Source organism: Microtus oregoni, unplaced genomic scaffold, assembly GCF_018167655.1.
Source record: "Microtus oregoni isolate MIOR12 unplaced genomic scaffold, Mior012 000021F_ref0000039, whole genome shotgun sequence".
In the NCBI taxonomy this organism is placed as follows: Eukaryota; Metazoa; Chordata; class Mammalia; order Rodentia; family Cricetidae; genus Microtus; species Microtus oregoni.
In genome coordinates this window covers 8,204,563-8,228,300 of record NW_024543080.1, presented here as the reverse complement: position 1 = coordinate 8,228,300, position 23,738 = coordinate 8,204,563, and the positions used below count along the sequence as shown (strand labels likewise).

The 23,738-nt window shown below is 41.8% G+C and overlaps 1 protein-coding gene across 2 annotated transcripts in view; it reads right to left on the bottom strand.

Moving 5' to 3' along the window:
* Adamts3 (ADAM metallopeptidase with thrombospondin type 1 motif 3) overlaps nucleotides 1-23,738 on the bottom strand; it is a 205,247-nt gene that overhangs the window by 25,047 nt on the left and 156,462 nt on the right. For both annotated transcript variants that reach the window (XM_041671598.1, XM_041671599.1), the window contains 9 exons: nucleotides 11,825-11,908; nucleotides 9,801-9,957; nucleotides 9,020-9,125; nucleotides 8,501-8,644; nucleotides 7,831-7,963; nucleotides 6,318-6,431; nucleotides 4,277-4,422; nucleotides 2,987-3,162; nucleotides 1,725-1,858 (listed from right to left, as the gene is read on the bottom strand). In XM_041671598.1, coding sequence (XP_041527532.1) covers nucleotides 1,725-1,858; nucleotides 2,987-3,162; nucleotides 4,277-4,422; nucleotides 6,318-6,431; nucleotides 7,831-7,963; nucleotides 8,501-8,644; nucleotides 9,020-9,125; nucleotides 9,801-9,957; nucleotides 11,825-11,908 — 1,194 coding nt within the window. The remainder of the gene's footprint in view (nucleotides 1-1,724; nucleotides 1,859-2,986; nucleotides 3,163-4,276; nucleotides 4,423-6,317; nucleotides 6,432-7,830; nucleotides 7,964-8,500; nucleotides 8,645-9,019; nucleotides 9,126-9,800; nucleotides 9,958-11,824; nucleotides 11,909-23,738) is intronic.

Sequence of the window (23,738 nt, the reverse complement as noted above, 5' to 3'; positions counted from 1 at the left end):
CTCTTAGTTATCCTTCAGAATTTGGTAGGAAGACCCTACTGGGAAATCAAGCTGTTGCTGGCATGGAACCTCCATCCCTGTAAGCTAATTTTCACAGCTCTATGCTACTGGGAGAGAAAAGCATTCCACAATCTTAGCCAACAGTGGACTCTAATAATGACTTGCCCTGCAAGGTAGTCCCACTGGTGCAATAGTGGCACCAATATATGGGAGTAACCAACCACTTTCTGATTGTTTGTAAAGTCCACTCTATGAGATGGAGCTCATGTCTGGTATTACTTAATGCACCAAAAATCAACGGCTGGCTAGATCATAAGCCCTAGGGGAGAACCTAGCACTACTGTTTTGCTAAATGGACATAGTATTAAACCATCTCTAAAATTCTTGTCTTTATAACCAGAAGATTAGTGCAGCTCTCAGCCCTAATCAGGTAAGTTTTCTTTTGCAATAGGTGGTGATTAAAACAGAGACCCTACAATTGCTCAACATCCACAGAAAAAGAAGCTGTGGAATACTCAGCTCAACATGGGACATTTATAGCACACCCTGCCCGACAACGCTCAGCCATCATTGTGGAAGATGGCTGGAGATATTCTAAATGCCAGAAGTAAGGATATCTGTCGTATAATATTACTTGGTAGACACGACAGTGCTGCTACACACATGAACTCAGAGATGATGACTGCATCTACAAGGCCCACAGAATATCAAGGCAACTAAAATTCCACATGGATGGGGTGGGGTTCATTAAGTTCCACCCCCATTTCAGGAGCTATTAGCAATTGATGGCTGTTAGGGGAGGGAATGGGACCCCCTGAAGAGCTATCCATGTGGCATTAAAAGCACTGTAGCCATAAACACAGGCAGTACTAAGAGGATGTAGTTGGATTCTTTCTTTCTTTCTTTCTTCCTCTTTCCTTCCTTCATTTATTCCTTATTTTCTTCCTTTTTTCCTTTCTTTTTTTCTAAGACAGGGTTTCTTTGTGTAGCTCTGTTTGCCCTGGAACTTACTCTATAGACCAGGTTGGCCTCAAACTCACAGAGATCTGCCTACCTCTGTTTCCTGAGTGCTGGGATTAAAGATATGCAAACCACCTCCCATGTAGGGGGTTTGAGAAGGAAAAAACTGAACACATGAAGTTGAGAGGGAAATGTGGTGGGGATGATAGAGGAAGAACTGGAAAAAAGGGAAATAGGGGTGGATCTGATAAAATAATATATGCAGGTTGAAATTCTATGAAAACAAAGGTCTTTTATAATGGTAGGCTGGCACTGGTAAAATACTAAAACCAATACAGTTCCTCTAGATTGGAAATTCAATCTAGAGGCATTAGTTACTTAGAAAACTTATCTAGCCATCTCGAATGTAATTAAAACTCTTCTTACATCTTGATTCATGCAGTGACCAGACTGATTTTAAGTAAGCACTATTTCTCTAATTATTCTGAATGCTTCAAAGACAGCCACTGCAATGTTACCATACAAATAAGAATGAATTGAAAGCTGGGTGGGGTGGTACATGCTTTGAATCCCAGCACTCGGACAGCAGAGATAGGCAGATTTCTCCGAGTCTGAAGCCAGCCTGCACGGTGAGTACCAGGCCAGCCAGTGCTATGCTGGGAGACAAACAAAGCTGTTGAAAACAGTTTTAGACATGCCTCTGAGTGATGGTAAAGGTAGAACTGCAGGGCACCGTGGGATGCTAGGGAGGCAGCCTGACTCACCACACACTCTCCGCGCACGCAGATGCTGTACGGATCTTTGTAGGAGCAGCGCGTTCCGTCATGCACCAGCTGCTTCATGTAAGCAACATCCCCAGTCTCTTTGGATTGGCAGTAAAGGTGGCATCTTTTCTTGGCTGCATAAGAGGCAGGCTTAAATTAGTTATTTTCATAAAATAAAATGCCTGACCAGAATACTTATTATTATGAATATTAGCAGTTTATTTTTAAGATAAAACATGGCAATATGGATGCCTGAAAACCCAAATGAAGTACTGGATGAATAAAATGGGGAGTAGATGGTACCACCATGCATGTTTGTTTAAATGTGAATGATTAGCTATTTTATGTCTTCTAAACTGGGCTATTGTTGAGATAAGAGGTTCTATTGAAATAGGGATATCAGTCAAGTATAGACTGAAACTACCCCAGACAGGTTATGGTGGCAAACCTTGATGTCACCTACATTTGCTTTTTTAGTAAACTTTGATTCAAAGCCAGTTTCACTTGAGTATCATTCTCAACACTGACTGCTTTAGTCTTTGGTCTCGCCCTACCACCCAGCTGATATCTGTGTCCTTCGTAAGATCTTAATTTGATAATCCAAGTGACTAACTTCACTAAAGTAAATTAGAAAATAATGCATCTATTCTAAAGTGTTCAACTTTGACCTATCCATGCTTACATTTCCTTTCGAGCAGCACTCAGTAAAATTCAGTGGTATATATTCATTGATCAACCTAACAGAAATAGTATCAGAGATTTCAGTTTGAGCCTATCAAACCCAGAATTTAATGGGAATACTTCAAACATTAGAAGAAAATTTCCAAGAGTATTTTTAATAAGTAGTTTAGAAAGAGGCTACATAGTCTATTTCTTTTAACAAATGACCATCTTGTTTTTGTTTTGTTTGTTTGGTTCTTTTTTTTTTTTCCTCTTGACTTAGCTGTAAATGAACTATTTTCCTCTCCTGTGGTTATTTCTTGCTTGAAGAGTTCACCTGAATCATGTGATTCACTGTCATTTCCCATGGTGGTGGTGACAGGGCTGCTGGCCAGATACCACGATTGCCACAATCCCCACCTCTCAGGAGAAAGAAACTCTTTAGCCTGACTCTTGGGAACCTGGAATGACTTGCCTCTGTAAGTACCCCTCTTCAAGGGTACTTACACTGTGGACTCAAGAGGGCAAGGGCTTGGTGTCAGCAAAGCCGAAACACGAAGTGACCATCAGCACAGCAGGAAAAAAGAGAGGTGTCTACTTACAGTCAGGATGTTCGTGCGGCAGCCAGTGGTGTTTAGTATTCTGGTATTCAAAGTGAGGGTTACGCTGCTGGCACTGCTGGGCCCTGAAGTCCTCAAAGTGCTTTTGGCATTCTTCTGTGTTACAAAGCTGGTACTCAAAATTAACACCAGGGCAATCCTGACCGCCATTGATGGGCCTAGAGAAAAGACAACATTTCAAAGGCTGGCTGGCTGTAGCCCAGCGGCTTGGGCTCACAGACGCAGTGCTTCTGGCAAAGAGCCAGCATGACTGAGCTGCCAGCACAGGCTGAATGCTTGTTTCCAGTGTCTAGTGTCTCCGAACACACACTGCCCCCGAGGGTTGAAGACCCCCAAACACAACCTAACTCAAATGGTATGTTCCATTCATGCCAAAAATATACAAAGATGGAAAGTAGACACATAACCCGAGAAAGTGATATTTTCTATCTCGTATAAGCTATGCAGGAGCAGCTCAAAGGTTGAGCATATAGTCTTGTGTCTCTACTTCCTCTTATGTCAAAAGCAAAAGGGAATGGTTTTCCAAGCAAGGAAGTGGTAAGGATGCAATGGGATGGCGTATTTAAAGCTCTTAGGATAGTCTGTGGCTTGTGGTGAACCCGTAACTCTTACTATCATGCTTTTGAGTGTATTGATATTTCTGATACAGCATCCTTTCTTCTTGTGAAGGCAGTGTGCAGCCACCGATAGTCTTTATAAAAGGCCTGCTCAAAGCTATCCCTCTCCCAGAGCAGAGAAGGATCTGTTCATGGGTTAAGCCCCAGCTGGACAAGTTAGCATATCAAAGTTGAATAATTCCATTACTTTTTCTTGACTCGTATGAATTTTGTCTTATTGAATGAATGGATGTCTTTTCCTCTCATGGTCCCTGCCACCATCTTTCTGTTTGTCTACCTTGAAGCAGTTGGACCTGCCTTTTGGAATTAACTAGAGGTTATTAGTAATTCTTCCACTGAAAACCCTTTGCTTCTTTATGTACACCTCAGAGCTTAGAGGGCACACAGTATCTACTCTCAGCTCAACCCCCTAATAGTTCCAAACATCAAGTTCTTCAAAACATCTGTCCTCTTCATTTTGTCCTCTTCATTCCTATATTACTAAAAACTCTACACCTTGAGAACATTAATGAAAAAGATGTGGTCTTGTGAATTGTGAATACTATCTTTTTGCATTTTCTATTTTATACCCAGGATAAAAGAAGGAAAGACACAGCAGAACATGGAATCACTTCTGGTCCATGGGAAAGCAACAGGAAGTGCAGGGTATACTCACGTGGGGTTATTGCACTGGCGTGTTCTAAACCGTACACCAGTTCCACACGTCCTGGAGCAGGAGCCAAACTTGGTCCACGACCCCCAGTTGCCATCTTGCTTTTGTTGATTGGCATTCTTCCACATGCAGTGCCCTTTATAGCACCACTTGGGGAAACAAAAACGATAATCATGAAGGCCGCCGAAAGTGCTATGCAAGAGACACTCATTTGAAGGTCTTCAACTCTCTGTTCTCCCTCCAGTTAAATCTGATTTAAAGTACCCACAGGCATTTGCTGCACAAAGGTATCCTACCAGAAGGATAACTTAAATTCACAGTTTTTAGAATAATATTAAAGCGATACATTTGGGGCTGGAGAGAGGGCTCATTGGTTAAGAGCGTTCACCGCTCTCTTGCAGATGATCTGAGGTCTGTTCCCAGAGTCCACATCGGGTGGCTCACAACCACCTGTAATTTCAAGTCCAGGGGATCAGATGCCCTTTACTGGCCTCTGTCTGTTGTATACAGACACTGGGCATTCACTCACATATACATACATACATGCCGTATACAGACTCAGATGCACTATATAGTCAGCTAGCTTTCAAAGTACATTTAACTTTATAAAATATTAATTTATAGATCGAAGATATAGGTAAGTTAAATAATGATGTTTACCTTTTAGGTAACCAAAATCGAGGTATGTAAAAATTCATGAATTGTTTAGGGAGCAACATGTATCCAAGAACTAAGTGGAGTTAATACAGCCATGATGCCACAGAGATTCCATGATAACAATCCTTAGCATTTAGCATGTAAGCATTCAAAGGGAATAGATTATTTTCTTTCCAAAACTTTCCATTGCGTTCTGTATACTATAGACAAAAAAGTTTTTTAAAAAACTTTCTTTATACATTTAAATATAATATAACCCAATTGTATGTAGGGAAGTTGGATGTTAAAATCTACTATACCTTAACTTTTTAATAAACCAAAATAATTCTACTCACTATTGCTCTTAATTTTAGTTGAAAACTTGTTTGCTACCTCTTCCCAAAGCAAGACTCTATATATGGTGTAGTTGTCACAGTGCCAGACAAAATCTAAGTGCTTGTCATGCCAGGTTTTTACTTGTATGCATATTTCCTGTAAGATCAGTTTATGTATGTTTGAAATCAACCTTTTTAAAAGGTAAAAGTTGCATTAATCTTTCCTGTCAGCATTTGGTCCTATCTACAATATATTACTTCCAGCCTAGTCAAGGCTCTTCAAGTTGCATTCTTAGCATGCCTTTGTTTTGGGCTCGCTGCCCTTAAGAGAAGTACACCTTGGCACCCAGCCAGTTTCTAAGCATTCAGTCCCAACTACAAGGGCTGAGATTTAAAACCTTCGGGCATCCTTCCCCCAGGAGTGAGGCCAAATCTTCTGTATAAATTCACATGCCTTTATTTCTGGGCAACTTTCACAAGGGATGCCATGCCAGCAAGTAAATCAGACACCACTAGCAGGGGCCAGAGATCTGCTGTCCCTACTGTCTGTCCCCTTGGCCACACTTATCCAAATGGTCTGGTCCTCTCAGTATTAAGAGTCCCTAATGTCTGGGCAGGTGAAGGTGACCTTATTTAGTAAAAGATTGTTTGCAAGCATGATTCAGTTAAAGATTTCAAGTTCAGGAGATGATCCTGAGGTATCCAGGTAGGATCAAAACATCATGAAAAGACTCAGTCCATGCAAGAACACCACCACTGTGTTAGGGGTCAGAAGAGTGTGGCCATGGTGAGGAAGGTAGCCAGGAGCTGGGAAAGGGAAGGAACCAAGTGGCACTAAAGTCTCTGGTGTGAGCACAACCCTGTCCACATTGGGCTTCACCTCAGTATTACCCACTCTTGTCCTCCACGGCTATTACAAAACCGACTTCCAGTGTTTCGAACCATCAGCTTTGTGGCCGTTGGTGGTAGCAGCCACAGAAGGGAAACTGTCCAGCAGTAGGCATCGTTCACTGAGCTTTGGAAGGTCCCCGTGCAGCGCATGATGAAGCGCAGTCACAAGCAGACACACTCACCTTCCCAGCAGCACACTCGGTTCCGTCGAGCGGGGGCCCCTTCTTAGTCTTACAGAAGTAGGGGTTGTCGGGATGACTGCACCACAGCTGTTTGCATGGGTCAAAGGTTCGGAACTGGAAGAGAAAGAAGCATGCCAGTAGAGAACTTTCAGAGAGTGGGTCATTTGTCAGCTATATCCTGCACACACTTTCTTCATAAGCACTGTGGTCGAGTGCTGGAGTCGCACTGACAGCCTGCACTGTGCTAAGTGGACAAGCCACATCAGCACATTTGATCCTCACCTAAGCTATAAGAGCTAAATACGATCATTATCCACACTTCAGATCCAAGAAAAAATAAACCAGAGATGTCACATGTGGTACTCAAGTTTATGGTTTTAGTGTCAGATCTGACCTGCTCCATCTGACATCCATATCACGGTGTCTAACTCCTAAACAGTAAAACCACCCAAAGCAGAGTTTCATTTTATAGCCCAGGCCGGTCCTGACTACACTAAGTAGCTGGACCTGGCTTCAATCTCATGATCCTCCCACCTCAGCCTCTGAGTGCTGGGATTCCAGGCATGTACCACCACACAATTTCACGTTCCACAGCCATTTCCTATAGCCGCAAACATACAGAATACTGGCCGTAGGAGATCTCAATGTCACCTCTGAAGGAAAGGAAAACCAGAGGAGGAATGGGACACAAGGCTCTGAGCTGGAGAGCCTCTGTCAGTCCAGCTAGCTTCCTGTTTACCAGGTGTCAATAGATGGCTTCAGCAGGGTTAGAACCCGGCAATTTTGGCTTTTTCTTTCTAAAAGTAAAAGCCTTTCAATCTTTCTGCCCCTACTTCTGCAATGTGTGTGTGTATCTGTTCTGTGCACACACGCATACAGGTATATATCTGTAACAAGAGCTTTTGATTTAGAAAGATATAAACTTGAAAAAGAGCATGAAGATGTATTTGGGAGGCTTTGGATGGAGAAAAGGGGAGGAGGCAATGATGTAATTATATTATAATATCAAAAAGTAAAAACTAGGGGCTGGAGAGATGGCTCAGCGGTAAAGAGCATTGCCTGTTCTTTCCAAAGGTCCTGAGTTCAAATCCCAGCAACCACACGGTGGCTCACAACCATCTGTAATGAGGTCTGGTGCCCTCTTCTGGCCTGCAGACAAAATATTGTATACATAATAAATATTTTAAAAAAAAAGGTTTAGCTTGTGTTAGGGCTGGACCACTATCACCTCAGTGTATGCAGCGTGTATACTTCTTAAAAAAAAAAGAAAGAAAAAGAAAAAGTAAAAACTAGTAAGAATAATGAAAGCCTATGATCTCCCCTATCTCCTCTCTCATGAGGATTAATTAAGGCTGCATGCCCAAGGAATCTAGTTTAGCTAAATCATCAGAGCAAATACAAGATAACTGTAGATATTGTCACACTTGTACCAATGAGTTTGCAAAGCCCACCCCAAAGGAGCTACACAAACAGCTTTGAAGATAAGCCACCTCATTTGACAGAGGTCACATACCGCAGTGCACATTTTGTAACCAACACCAAAATCGAAACGGCATTGCTCATCCATGGAATAATTTATTCCAGGAAGTTCTGGGAGTTTGGGCCAGTCATGTTCAAAGGGGTCATCAAGGAGACAGTCGTAGGAGCTGCAGGGACAAAACATTCAGTACATTTAAGTTCTCGTTGTTGAAATCAGGCCTTAAAGGGGAAAAAGTCTCTTAGCTCAAATACTCTGGGGTTCTGTCAGCTCGTGCAGCAGGTTCCCAGAAACATGGTTCTACGGTTTTTGGTTTTATTCAACTTGTCTTTCATCTTTACTAGTTCCAGGAAGGTAAATCAAGCACAACTCTGGGATATAGGGAACCTGTGGCAGCTGTATTCATGTCACTAAGTGAACCTATATGAATGGTGGCAGGGCAGACCCCAACATCTGCACAGTAGGACTTCAGGGTATGAACAGGGTTAAAAGCAGACACCGTACAAGCACCCTGTCTCCATCCTCAGCTCAAGCCTGACCATCAGTCATTAGGAACCTACCCCAGTGAAACCCCATCTCAGACAGGACTATACTTAAGTTCAGGGTTTATACCATCATATGACATTATAGAAACTTTTGGGTCAACACCTCTGATGTCATGTGTGTAGCCTATGCAGCAGGGCATAACATGCAGTGAGGCACATACTGGATGTATCTCTTCAACTCCTGGCCACTGCATCTGGACCAGTGGTAGCGATGGAAAGCAGCTTGCACCAGGGGCGCCATGACGCTGCCCATGGCCGTCTCGTCGCCACACCTGTTGCCTTGCCCGTCATGCTCCATTCCTAACCTAGAACACAAAGGAGACCGCATGGGTAATCACTGCAGGACCGTGGCTCGGACTTCCTTCCTTTCTGCACAAGACATGCTGGGAAAGACATGCTTTCTAAAGTCTACATGGCTTCCCTGGAGACACCACGGATATTGAAAGTGAAAGCAGACTAATGAAATGCCTTTCTCCTTCTATAGCCATAAAAGGGATGGGATTGTTGACCGGCCAGCCACTCATTGAGTTTCTGCACAGGACACTTCAGGGTTTCAGCTCCTCACTCTTGGCAAAGGATGAGAACTCACACTGGCAGGCATCGTTGCTTAAAGTGGGAACAACAGAGGAAAAGTAAAGAAAAAACTTTGTTTTCTTATATAGCTGTCAGCAGTAACTTACACATGGCCAGTTTCATGGGCTACTACAAAAGCAGATGAAAACCCATCTTCATGATTCAGAGTGCAACTTCTCACTGGGTGGCACATGCCTGTGACTGGAGCATATCCTGCAGACAATGATAGTCACTTTTATTTCCATTTTACATATAAAACTCATTGTAATTAGTACTGGGTCTTTGCTTGGGGGGGGGAGGCAGTGTTCCTGCCAACAGTGGCAGCATTATTTCTCTGTTATCAGTAAGCCACATCCTCTTGGGAAAGAGGGAAGGGACCGCCTGGGGCTCCCATGCTGTTCTTCTTTCCATCTCGGCCTTTTCTTTCTGAGTCAATGGCCCTTTGCAGCTTGGTTCTCATGGATGGGGCCAGAAATCCCACAAGTGTGGAACAGAAAAGGATCAGTCCTTCTCCACAGCCTATACCAGGGTTTATTAGATAAATGTAAGCTGACTTTGGAAGAAAGATTGCTTGCTGGCAGGAGCCATTCTCATTCCGAAGTTAGCGGAAATCACACTGAATGCTACAGCATCTCTTCCATACCCCAAACGTGCAATCATTATTTTAAAGGCAAGTATCATTTATTATGGTGTTTAAGTGCCATTTAACATTGTGGATTCTACAAAAAGCCACTGGCAGAAACAGAGAGAAAAATGTACGCTTGGCTGGTGGATGGCGGAAAGTGGTGGGGGAATATGAACATCTATATACAACTTGCCTGACTTAGGATTTCTTTTTGAAAACCCAGGCTCTTATATTTTTTTTCTTCTACATAGCAGCAGTAATACCTTGCATTCCAGCAGGCCCAAAGTCTTGCCTGGTTAAGAAAATGGCATGATCGTGGTGTTCAGCATGGTTGGGATCAGGTTTTTGTTGTTGGCAAGCCCAGCGGCACACATTCTCCAGGCTCCTGGATGGGTTCCCCCTTTCTATGAGGCTGATAGACTAAAAGGAAATAGGGTGAACACACTCTTTGTGACTTGAATTTGGGGATAACATTTCAACAAGTATTCAGAAAGATTATTTGGGGATACACATTTGATTTGGGAATTTTAAAGCCCACGAGGACCCTGTGGGGAGGGTCTATGCTACCTGTGGGAGAGTCCACAGACATGCATAGCAACATTTGAGTCAGGGTTTACCACTCTGAAGTCACTCAGCATTAATCATTTGGGGGAGAATTTTAGACATCTAAAATATTTATTGATTCTGTTCAAATTTTAGATTTCACACATTAAAGCAAAAATACTGAGAGATATTCTTGCATGGAAACTCTTTCCAGAGATAGGAAAGTCAAAGTTCTTAGTTAAGAATTTTGTGTATTCTCTTGGTCCAGAAATAAACATCAGTATGTGGGAGGAAAATAAGTTATTTCAAGATTTGGCAAAACTGGTCAAACTTTAGTGTACGGGGTACAGTCAAATTAAATCCGCTTCACCATGGGGAAAATAGGCTTTAGCCTCATGAAACGACAGGGTTTGGCCTCTCATCTGATAGCTGCTGTGGGTATACATATGTTAAGTTCACACTGTGGTCTGGGGTTAAAATGTTGAGGGGTAAAAGAGCCTATCCTTTAAGAACACAAGATTTCTCCTTTCCAGAGTATTTTTAAGAGAAAGAGAAATTGAATTTGGAATCCCAAATGACTTCCCTAATTGGCTAAAGGGCCCAGCATTTTGTTAAATTTCAGCAAATATTATTATCAGTGTTTACATTCTTAATAAACTTAGTTTGGTCTGTTATATGCTACTCATACAGTACGCCAAACAAATGATTTAATAACCAGCTGAAGGCTGTTAAGACGTCCAGCTGGGCTTAGCTTGCTGCTCCGCAGCAACACAAAGTGTGGTAAGTTTGAAGAGAAGGTAAATATCAGGGGCAATGTAGCTGTAGATGAGGATATGAGGATGATAGACACATGAAAAATGCAAATACACGGACGCTTATGGCTCCCAGATGCAAAAGTTCACTAGCATTTCCTGACTGGGGGATTAACTACGGGAGGCAGTCACTGTTTTAAACATAAAAAATAGCCAAGTTCTTCAGGCTCCTCAAAGAAATTTAATTCCAAGGACGCAGACACATCTAGTATCAATGTATGTAGGTTTTTAACCACATGGCAAGAATGGCTACTGGAGAGATTTCAATCCAACTCGCTGATCGCAAAAGGACTAAAGCTTCTTTAACTGAAAAAAATATTCAGAGTGCTCCATTTTTAAATATATCCATTTGAAACATTGTTTGAAATAAATCACTGGTGTATTCCAAGTGCTGAGTGTAACTGTCATATCAATGGATGCTACGCATAGACACAGGGAGTGGATAGGCGGTCATGAGCCGGAGGGAAATTGGCTAAGGAGATTTTCTTCTCTCTTAATAGCATCCATTCATGTTCCCTTACTTATTCAGTTACACCTAAAATTGTGATAACTGGGAGTCAGGTCTAGCTCAGTTGGTAGAGTGCTGGTCTAGTGTGCAAGCGATTCTTGGTTCAATCCCAGCACGGTATACACTGAACACATTAGTGCATGCCTCTAGTCCCAACACTTAGGGTGTCGAGTTGAGAGGCTCAGGAGTTTAAGGCTATCCTTGACTTCATAGGGAGTTTGAAGCCAACCTGGACTATATGAGACCTGTCTCTAACAAAAAGTTTCTCTGATATAGAAATCTCTTCCCATTCTAGAAAATTCTTCTCCCTAGCTTGGTATAATCGTGAGTTTATATGAGATTAAGGGTAGTTTTGCAGCTCAAATTTTCTCCTGGATAACCCAGTCTCTAATGCTCAGAGCCCACATATTTTAAGATATCTTACCTTTGCATAACCAAGCATAATCATCCGCACGAGGACCACATTTATATGCACTCCGAGGGACTCATCGTGGTAGATTTCATTTACCTGGAGACAAAGCAGACCGTTGCTACAATAAAGGCAAGGCAGATGTGATAGCTCTGCTCTCTGAGGCACACGTGATGAAGCTCTGACCCAGGATGGACATAGGCTAGAATCTTCCCGGTAAGCACACCTTGGGATGCTATACACATTATTAGAAATGGGCTAGTCCAGGTGCGAGAGTTAGCCAAGAAGAGGCTAGATATAATGGGCCAAGCAGTGTTTAAAAGAATACAGTGTCCATGTAATTATTTCGGGGCATAAGCTAGCAGGCGGCCGGGGTGCTGGGGACGCAGCCCCGCCGCTCATATTACTACAGAAGTTTATTAAATAAATTGTGGGATGTGTGTGCACGCACATAAGCATACTCACCCTCAAATGTGTCTATACACAACACTTACCTGCAAATACAAGAATATGACTCTAATGATTTTCTGCCCTCCCATGGGTGGCCACACCACATGGGAAGAAGACAGGCAGTAGCAGGCATGTCCAAGTGACTGGGAAATGTACTATCTTGGTTTAGGAATTTCTGTGTAGAAGCTGTGGTGGTCTCTCTGTGGATCAGCAAGTAGGCGGCTTTCCCACTGCCTCCCAGGATAGAACAGCTGGGGCAGGGATTGCTTAGAATTACTGTAGGATAGCTGTCCTTCAGAATATACATTATTAAGAAGACAGCACAAGTGCACATCAGAGACATCAGTCCTGGATTCATCTCCTTATTTCATTTTTAAGTTAGCCTAGAATTTTTCCAAGTGTAAAACACAACTGCTTTATGTAGAGGAGGAGGATGAAGCCTAAAACCTTAAGCAACAAGCTAAACCACTGTGAGTCACTGGCAGACAGGAATCCAGAGTGCACTGTAATTATATCTTCTGATTAAGCTACTGCAAAGTCAGTGTAAAGCAAGTCTGTCCAACTTGGCAAATACGAGCAGGAATGACAGAGGCAGGGTTACTCGGCTAGATTCCAGTTACTAGCTCTTCCCCAGAACAAGGGCCTAGGCTTCTAGCAGAAACCCAGAGGGATGAAAGCTAACCACAGTTCCACTTGAGGTCCAGGAGGTTTGGACAGCAGGCAGAGAAAAGTACAATGCCGTAGAAGAAATGTCTGAAAATACAGAAAATTCAGTCATCATAGGACGAAACTCAGCCACCAGGAATTCTGACTTGCTACACTAACCAAGAAACAGGCCAAGACTTCTCTATTTAGAAGTCTTAGGGTTCTAGCGTGACTGCAACTTCAACACTATAGACCTTAAATGAAGACTGACAGATGGCATGCCACGTAGCCAAAGTGTACATAGCATTTCCAAAGCTACTAAAGATGAATATGAAAGGTCAGTCTAAGCCAGAGCATGCTAAATAAGGCAAAGCATGACTGAATGAGAACGCTTCATGATCACTTTACATGGGAGAATGTGTGTATCTATTCATGTATTTGTAAACATGTATATACATATAAGTAATACATATATGCATATGCATAGATAAGAAAGATCCAGCTGGACAGTTGTAGAATATAAGCTAAGATGCAGACAGAAACAATGATGAATCCTTGCATTTCCCAGATTATATAGGTAGGTGATTCAAAGCCAGGTTGACTCACTCTAGGCTAAAGGACAGCCGAAGTATGAACTCACTGTGGACTGACATACAAGAGCGGTAGTCAACAAACAACGGTATTGGTATTAACAGAATAAGAGAGTAAAGAGCCCCGAAAAAATGTGTCATCTAAAGAATGACTGGGGGGATGTAGTGATTAAAGACGCTAAGTATTGTCTCAGATCATCATTGCTCAATCCCTGAGGCCTAGCAATTCTTCATTTCTCTGAGCTCCAATCAAGTGAGCAATATAAAAAGAATACTATCTCATAGTCTTGTGAAAAGAACCCATTCTGCCAAACTTCTCAGACTTCAGACCAAAGATGAGAGAAGGGACTTTAAAGGGCATCTTATTAACAGAAGTGGGAAGAAAATTTCACAAAGGCTTAGAAGCTGTGGTAGGGAAGAAATGCTAAATTTGTACGCCACGTCTACAGAAAATAAAACTGAAACCACCTATCTCTATCAAATGGGTCATTTCTGATCTAACAAAGTTAAGTTAAATGCTAGACAGAAGCTCTGATATCTCTGGCCTATTCTGTCACCGGCTGATTCTTCTGTTACACCACACTACACATTGCCTCCTCATGTAGATTAATTATCCAGTAAAAACATTTCTAATGTTACAGTTCCAATAAAATACAAGTCTATAACCGGGTCTGTCACTGATACTCACATCCAGAGACGCACAGACACTCCAAAAGATTTCTTGTAAGGCGCTGTTCCTCCTTAGAGGCATGGCTTCTCGCACAAAGGGAGAACATGCTTAGGTGGATGGAGATGAGGTATAAATGTCTTTGGTCTTCTTTGCAAAAGGGCAAAAGTAATGCTAACAATGAAGCAAAAGTGATGACGTACAGAAGAAAAAGCAGATTAATTTCTGGGAAAGAGACAATGGTGAGGGTAGGAGACATAGTCATGACTGCTATAGAGAGGAGCCACAGTGGAAAACTTCAGAGCGATGGTTCTCAACATGGGGGTCACAATACCTTTGGGATTGAATGGCTTTCACAGGCATCACCCAAGACCACTGGAAAACACAGGTATTTACATTACAATTCCTGACAGTAGTAAGATTACAGTTAGGAAGTAGCAACAAAAATAACTTTATGGATGGTGGGCAGCACCATATGAGGAACTGTATTAAAGGGCCACAGCAGTAAAAAGGTTGAGAACCACTGCCTTAGAGTCACAAAGTTAAGAAAAGGTCTTAACAATGGCAAGCAGCTTGTGACATGTGAGGCAGAACATCAAAAGTATGTATGATCACCCTATATTAGTACGTTCATTTGTGGTCAAAGAATTTACAAATCAACATAGTGCCAATAAAGTATCATAGTAAGAATTCCTAATGCCAACATTGACAGTATCAAGTTGAGTAAAAGGGCACTATCTTAACAGTCAAATTAACATTCACCAGAAAAAGGGCTCATGATTTAACAAAAGATAAATTGGGTAGCAGGCTACTTTACTGAAAAACCATCCATTATGGGATAGGATCATCTAAAGTTCCTACTATATTATCACAGATTAAAAATAATCAAAACAGGAGCAATATTTTCACAATAGCAGAAACTAATCTTTTGATGAGAAAAACCAACAGTCGCAGCCTATGCTGTGCAAAGCCCTGGATCCCATCCAGCATGCTTCTCCAGGATCAAGAAAGTTGACTCCTTTCTATAATCAGTTTTAAGACACGCTTAGTAATATAGCAGCTTTTCAGCTTCCCCTGCCCACACGGGGATGAGAACAACTGGAGAGTGAGCACAGCTGTGTGGGGTCACGTATTTAAAGCCTTAGATTCTGGTTTCGGCTTTTCCTAACAAGCTAAGGAACTTTAGAATGCTTAAGTTACCCACTCTGGGCCTCAAGTTTCTTGTTGTCAAATTGTAATCATAGTTGCCTGCCAGCCTCATACATAGGTTGTTCAAATAAAGCAAAATGACATATAACTATCCTCTGCAAAATGCCAAATCCTTTTCCCATCCACCCAAGCATACAGGGTGAAGTTTTGTGAAAATACATGGTCACAATTCACCTTTTCTCAAGAAAATCAAAAGTCCAATCATACTTCTAAGGGAATTTCAAGATGCTTCAATTTGAATTTGTTACATCTCAACCAAGTGAAAAATTCAACTTAAAATTACTGGAAAAGAATCATGTCAGTGTCGTTTTTCTCAGAGCTGCCAGCAGATGGCACTATGCACTCTTGGGACGGGAGAAGGACAAGCTAGCTGCTGCCCTACACGGTGGAGCACCTACATACCAGCAGAGCTGTCCTCAGCCTTCTCATGTTTACCCACAAATAAAACAGCTCCCACTAAGTAAAACAGAAATTTCAAAATAGCATGGGGAAAATCTTGCTTTTGAATGACTATTTATTTGACTCTTAAAAGCAAAGCAAAATATTGGAAAACTCTTATTTTGAGTTTGTATGTCAACTGATCATAATATAAACAGGCCTAAACACATCTCAACCAATCCACCCCCACCAGGGACTGCCTCTTTTGACCATGCAATAAAAGCAATATAGAAAGAACAGAGAGTTCACCATACTGAATTCCCAACTTCGGCCTATCAGAGAAGATGAAAATAATAACTGTTATAAAGAAAATAGTTCCATGGCTTCTGGTGGTAAAGAAAGCTCATTTCACAAAGGAAAAGCATCACTGTCAAACTCCACACACAATACTAACACCATGCATACTCTTTAGAATCCAGAAATTGTTTTATATACTTTAACCTGCACTAGTTCAAACAACCCTTGAAACACTCACAGAGATACCATCCTCACTCTGTTGCTAAGGAAATTGAGACCGAGAGTTGTTAAGTAATTTGCCGGGTGCCACACAGTTCTGGAGAAAGCCAAGGATGCAAATCTGGGCAGTTTGATCCTCTAGTCAATAGATTTAAACATTTTCCCACAGTTCTAAACCCACAAATCAAGACACTGCTGAACAGATTTCATTTTAGAATAACAGTAATTCACACCTCTGAGTTTACAAATATGCTATGGAATTATACCAGGAGCAGTAACTCAACATTCATTCGCTTTGGTTACTTTCTTTCAGGTGAACTTTTCAGGAGGGGCTGCATTCTAGATTTATTACAAGTAACATTTTTTTTCACCAATACAATGATATACTAAAAGTATTGGGGGAAATAAAGAGCAGATAGAAGAAATTAGCAGAAAACGTGACTAAGAAAAAAGGGTATGGTATGCAGTAAGTGTACTGGATATCAGAAAAGTATTAAGCATGGACATTGCTGTAAGTCATTAAATTTGGCACATGTAATGCTGATCAAAATGTCATCAATAGTGCCAACCTATTGGACTCTGGTCAGGGAAGTTCAATGAGAACTTGAGGGTTGAGCCCAGAGTTCTCATTAAATGACCTGAAAAGAGGGGTAAACAGAATATTAATTTGATTTTCAGATGGCCTTGACTTTGATCAGGTTGCCAGTGATATAAAGAGGGTGAAAAGGCAAAGATCCAATTGAGTATCTCTTTCCTTGAAAAGAAAATTCCTTCCAGGTTTGTTCCCGGTCAGGACAATTTCTCCAGGGCATTCATTCCCCTGGCAGGACAGCCTGACCCCTCTGTCTGATGAGCTGATGAACAGTTTTGCCTGCTGATGAACAGTTTTGCCTGCTTCAACAAAGAGATGCTCACTTGCTTTCAGGTGGGTAGGGTCTTTAGGGACAGTGTGTTGGAGTGGTGAGGGACATGGGCTCTGTCAGCTACCTCTCTAGCTATGTGACACTGGGCATATCATTTCACTGTCTGTGCCTCAGTTTCCTCATCTTTAACAGTGAATTACCACAGTGCTGTGTTCACAGAGTTATTGAAAGGAACACACGAGTTCATATGTGAACAGTGATTAAAATGGTGTTTGGCTTTCATAAATGTAAACATGTTAGGTGTAATTATTACCATTCTCTCAGGGAAGCAGAGAAACAGTAGATCTATGTGACTTTATAAAGAGACCTTTGGGTGACAAGACATTTAAGGGTAATTCTGGCTACAATCTGAATTGATATATAAAAAAATTATCACTCTCCACAATTGTCTCCCTTGAAGTGAATGTTACAAACACACACACACACACACACACACACACACATATATATATATGCATACATACACACACACATACACACACATACACACACATACACACACACATACACACACACATACATACACACACACCACACACACATACACACACCACACACACATACACACACATACACACACATACACACACATATACACACACACACACCACACATACACACACACATACACACACACACCACACACACGTGCAACACGCACATGCACACCTACTTCCCTTCTGCATTCCATCTCTGGAATGTTCTTGGTATTCAGGGGTCCTACAATCAAGTCAGTTTTCTCTCAGCTCCAACCTAACCTTACTTAGAACTGCAATGCGAGGTAAGACTACAATCATCTACACTCTTAGTAAACTTATGAGTGCCCAGACAGCCTAGGGGTGGGAAAGTGAATAGTAAATGAGTTTGAATCTGCTCTGATCAGGCATGTATTCTACTAGAAGATACACAGGCTAAAAACACAGAGACTATTACATGTGAGGAGAAATAAATGGAGTTGGAGATGAGGTTCAGAGATAGGGCGCTTGCATACATGAAACTCTGGGTTTGAGTCCCAGGATTGAAGAAGGGGTGGGGAGGGGAAAAGTTCATAGGAGACAACAACAGGACTGAGACCAAAACCATTGGAGCAAGGAGAAAAAGGAGAGGAAGAGCCTCTCAGTTGTCTGACTGTGGCAGAATGTGCTTCTAAAGCCCACACCAAAGAAATCACTCATCATCTTTTAGACCCTTTACAGCATAATGCATATGCCTTAGGATGGTGCATGCATTTTTCTGAAGTTAGACTCTGCTCCTTACCTAGTATCTCATGCCCTGTCCTCCTACGATACCCCTTAACTTGTCACACAGACAAGCCTACAGTGCTTTCCAACTCACCATGAGATAGCACTTTGTAGTACCGTGTTACAAGGTGGCCCCCTTGCCTTCTAATACCCACACAGCCTTCTACAGCATAGAAATGCCAATTTAGTCTTTGAAGTCCAGCTCAAAGAACATGTCCTTTATGAACACTTTATTGATCACTGGTGTTATTGGCCAAATCTCATCTCCCTCCTTTTCAGTTCATATTTAAATAATGGCTGTGGGTGGATCTTCTAAATGAAAAATATCACTTCTATATCATCATTTTATTTTACCTACTGCAGTTAGTAAGACATGAGAGGGAGCTCAGTTGTGTTAGCTTCCTAGGGATTTAAACATGATTGAGTCTCATAAAAGACTACAAAGACTGGCTAAGTAAATGTCTAGAGTGCTGTTGTGAATTTCAACAGAAGAAACGGATATTAGATATTGACCCCAAATGAACTGTCACATGACCCATTAAGGCCTCGTGAGCACATATACCCCCAGATAAATCTGCCTTGCATTGATGTGCAATACTTTCATAAACATTAGTTAAGAGCCAGAAGTTATCATTAAGTAACCAGCAATAATGCTCATGTGCTAACACTTAGTCATCATTATGCTTTGGAAGAACCAGAGTGTTGGGGGCTGGTGTAATTTCTTTAAAGACGATGAGTAGGGACACTGCTTGCATTATGTTTTAGCTAAGCGCTCATGAACAGCTAACTTCTACAGAAGAATGAATGCTTTCTTAGTTAGGCTTTCTTGAAGTACAAGGTTGTTTTAGGAATATTTTGTCTTTCATTTTTGTACTGGGGACATCGTGTGTGTGTGTGTGTGTGTGTGTGTGTGTGTGTGTGTGTGTGCATGCTTGTGTGTGTGCACACGTGTTTATGTGTGTGGGTGTGTGTTATTTCCAATGATGAAGTAAAAAGGCATGGGAGAGGATTGTAACCATTACCATCTCTATTACAGATTGTATTGCAGGAGCCAGTGTATCAACCTTCCCATCTCTACAGCAAAAAAAGGTTGCATTCATGGGCCTGTCAAGGTCATTCCAAACCTAAAAGTCATGGTTTTTAGTTTTCCTTTTGAATTCTAAGCATCTTGGGGACATGAGATATTGCCTCCATGTTCAATAAATGCCAAAAGCTTACCTTTACTTTTATACAGATAACAGTAGCTTGGTAGTCTGTGTAGTAGTTTCTGTATACATAGTGTATTGGATTGAATCAGACTATCCGCCCATAGGCTCAAGTTTGGGGAGCTAGTGTGGACTTGCAGGAGGAAGCACATCAGTGGATGTGGCTTTGGGAACTCCTAGCTTGCCCCATCTCCAGTCCGCTCTTTCTGCTTTGTGTTTATGCTGACACTGTGGTCACTCAGCTTCCTGCTCCAGCTGCTTGTTGCATTTCTCCCTGCCATTAGAGACTCTCCCTCTAGAACCATCAGCCAAAATAAATTCTTTCACAGGTTTCTTTGGACCATAGTGTTGTATCACAGCTGTGAAAAGTAACTCAAATCTTCATCCCAGCTGTTAACATTAACTATTTTGGATTATTACCCTAGAAAGCAAGGAGGATAGGTCCCTTTTTCTTTTTATCAGTCCCTGAATACATTTATTTGCATGGCTTTCCTTTTATTCTCTTGTAAGCGGATATTGAGCAGGAAGGCATAGGAAAGGCAAAGGAAGTGGACCAGGAGAATGCGAAACCTAAAAACACTGTCAACAAACGTGTAAGACTCAACATGCAAAGAAAGGTAGGGTTGACTCAGAAGCGAGACAACTAATCATAAACACAGGTATGAGTATAGAGGCTGAGAGAAATTCTAGCTCCCAACTGGATGGGAATCCATACTTTTTATATCTGTTTAACTGATTCCCCCTTGATAATTTGATAAAATTTCACAGGGTCCAATAAAGTAAAATGATACGATTCTACAATACCAGGTGGCACCCCTGCAAACCCAGCTCCCCCCTTGCAGGAATTTGCTTTTATTTCACCATCTTGCTTGCTTTCCTTGCTTCCTCTTCCTAACCTGCTAAGTACACTCTCCCACTAGACAGGACACCGTGGAAGCTTCATGGGACTTCATGGAGAACTAAAAATTTGGTAAGTAAAGAACAAACTAGAATGCTACATTCTGGACCAAACTTTTAATTTAATGACTTCCATATAAAATTCATACCTCAGCATATTATTCTAAATAAAAGCTCCCCTTTCTGCATTCACTTAAGATCATTGTTAGTTGATTGCACAATCAATCTTCCTAATCAAGGTGCATTACTGGGTGTGTCTTTGCTCTCCTTCCTCTCTTCCTGCATTTTTCTCCCTTCATTAAGACTAGCAGAGCACAGCAACTACTGTCCCTGTGGAAAGTCTTACAAGGAGAAGCTTTCTATGGGCAACATCTAACCGCGGCTACGTCTCCGCTCTGTGCTACGTGAATGCTATGACAGAAATCCATCTCAGACATGCCGCTCTTGACTTTTTCAAACTATTTTAAAAACAAGTCACAATTTCCCTCAATTTGGAATCCCAGACTCTGGTGCATCAGCCTTTGGGAGATTAGTGAGGATTTCCACATTGGAACAATAGGCATATTTCTATTAAATGTCACAGAATCTCATGCCAATTTTGGGATTCTTTGAAAAAAAAACACTTTAATCATTGTAGGTCACTTGTTTATGATTCCAAATTTAAATGCACTCACAAAATATTTCCAGCTGAACTGATAATGACTGCTGTGTGTAGTTTACATAATCAAATTAGTTCATCTACAGCCACCATATTTTTAAATCAGCCCTAACAATATAGGAACAAGGGATATATTTGTTCTAAATTCTCAAGGTTTTCACTTTCTTCCTATTCTCATGTTTCCACTTCTGTTCATCCCTTCTTCTCTAACCTCTCCTCGTGCATCATGGAATTCAGCAGTCTTGCTTATCTGTCTAAATCCTCCACCACGGAGTCATCAGAATTCTGATGGTAAGATCTGATCTGTGCTCTGTGGTCCATTGTGGAATCTGTGCATTCAAGGGCCACAAAATCCAATCCAACCTACTGAAAATGGCCTTGTTTTCCTCTCCCCTTACTCCTCTTCCAGAAAGTTCTGCAGGTCAGCAGCTGAGGGAAGAGGTGTGATGTCAGATAACAACATCACTTTGTGCCACTATACGACCTTGAGCATGGGTGCAGGGCACACCTTCAGAACCTCACAGAGATGTGGAATATGTATAATTTTATAAACCAGCATCTTAAGGAATAAACATAAACTAATCAGGCTTAAATGTTAATGTACATAACATAATTATTAATGAAATTTAGAATTTTTGTCACTATTTATCTTCATAGTCGAATGAAATACACTAGAGATGAAAAAAAAGTGAATGGTACAGATGCCCAAAGAAATAAAAGCAAACATCAGAAAGCAGAAAGAGGGCAGGGAGTCAGGCAACAAGTTCAGCATACCATGTCTTATAGAACGGCATGGGGGAAAACATGAAAGGAAACCACTGCCTCAGTTATCTCTCTGAAGGAGCTGGCTTGGTTGTATTATCATTGGTTATTTCTCAGCAATTTCCCTGTGCCAGATCCAAAGGACATCAACTTGAAAATGATGCCATTTTCTGAATGTGATTAAGGCTCGTAAAAGAAAAATAAAGATTCCATCAAGGGCCCATTAAAATTGCTGAGCCAGAAGCTATGTGCTTTGTAAATATGTTACCTTCTGTGTAGAATTTTAAAAACAGCGTATTTGTTCAAAAGTGGGAATGCAAACTTGTGCAACCACTTTGGAAATCAGTGTGGCGATTTCTCAGGAAATTCGGGATCAACCTACCTCAAGATCCAGTTATACCACTCTTGGGAATATACCCAAGAGATGCCCTATCATATGACAAAAGCATTTGTTCAACTATGTTCATAGCAGCATTATTTGTAATAGCCAGAACCTGGAAACAACCTAGATGCCTTTCAATGGAAGAGTGGATGAAGAAAGTATGGAATAAATACATATTAGAGTACTCCTCAGCGGTAAAAAACAATGACTTCGCGAATTTTGCATGCAAATGGATGGAAATAGAAAACACTATCCTGAGTGAGGTATCCCAGACCCAAAAAGATGAACATGGGATGTACTCACTCATAATTGGTTTCTAGCCATAAATAAAGGACATTGAGCTTATAATTTGTGATCCTAGAGAAGCTAAATAAGAAGGTGAACCCAAAGAAAAACATATAGTCATCCGCCTGGATATGGGAAGTAGATAAGATTGCCGGGCAAAAACTGGGAACCTGGAGGTGAGGTGGCATGGGGCTAAGGGGAAATGGGGTGAGAAACGTGAGAAGGGGAGAATGGGGGAGCTTGGGGGAATGGGATGATTAGGATAAAGGAAGGGTGGACACAGGAGCAGAGAAATATATATCCTAATAAAGGGAGCCACCTTAGGGTTGGCAAGAGACTTGACTCTAGAGGGGCTTGCAGGTGTCCAGGGAGATGTCCCCAGATAGTACCTTGGGCAACTGAGGAGAGGGAATCTGAAATGACCCTATCCTATAGCCATACTGATGAATATCTTGCATATCACCTTAGAACCTTCATCTGGCGATGGATCGAGATAGAGACAGAGACCCAAATAGGAGCACTGGACTGAGCTCTTAAGATCCAAATGAGGAGCAGAAGGAGGGAGAACATGAGCAAGGAAGTCAGGACCACGAGGGGTGCACCCACCCACCGTGACAGTGGAACTGATCTATTGGGAGCTCACCAAGGCCAGCCGGACTGGGACTGAATAAGCATGGGATGAAACCGAACTTTCTGAACAGGGCAGACAATGAAGGCTGATGAGAAGCCAAGGACAATGGCACTAGGTTTCGATCCTAATACATGAACTGGCTTTGTGGGAGCCTAGCCTGTTTGGATGCTCACCCTCCTGGACCTGGATAGAAGTGGGAGGACCTTGGACTTCCCGCAGGGCAGGGAATCTGAACTGCTCTTCATTCTCGAGAGGGAGGGGGAATGAAGTGGGGGGTAGGGGGAGGGGAGTGGGGGGAGGGGGCAATGTGTGGGAGGAGGGGGAGGGAAATGGAAAATGGGGAGGAGGCGGAAATTTTTTTTCAACAACTAAAGAAAAACAAAAAAAAGAAAAATATATATACATAAATGCAAATGTAACTTTATGTATATATTTTATTAGAGTGTGTGCATGTGTGTGCACGCACATCTTGAGCTAGCATATGTGGCAT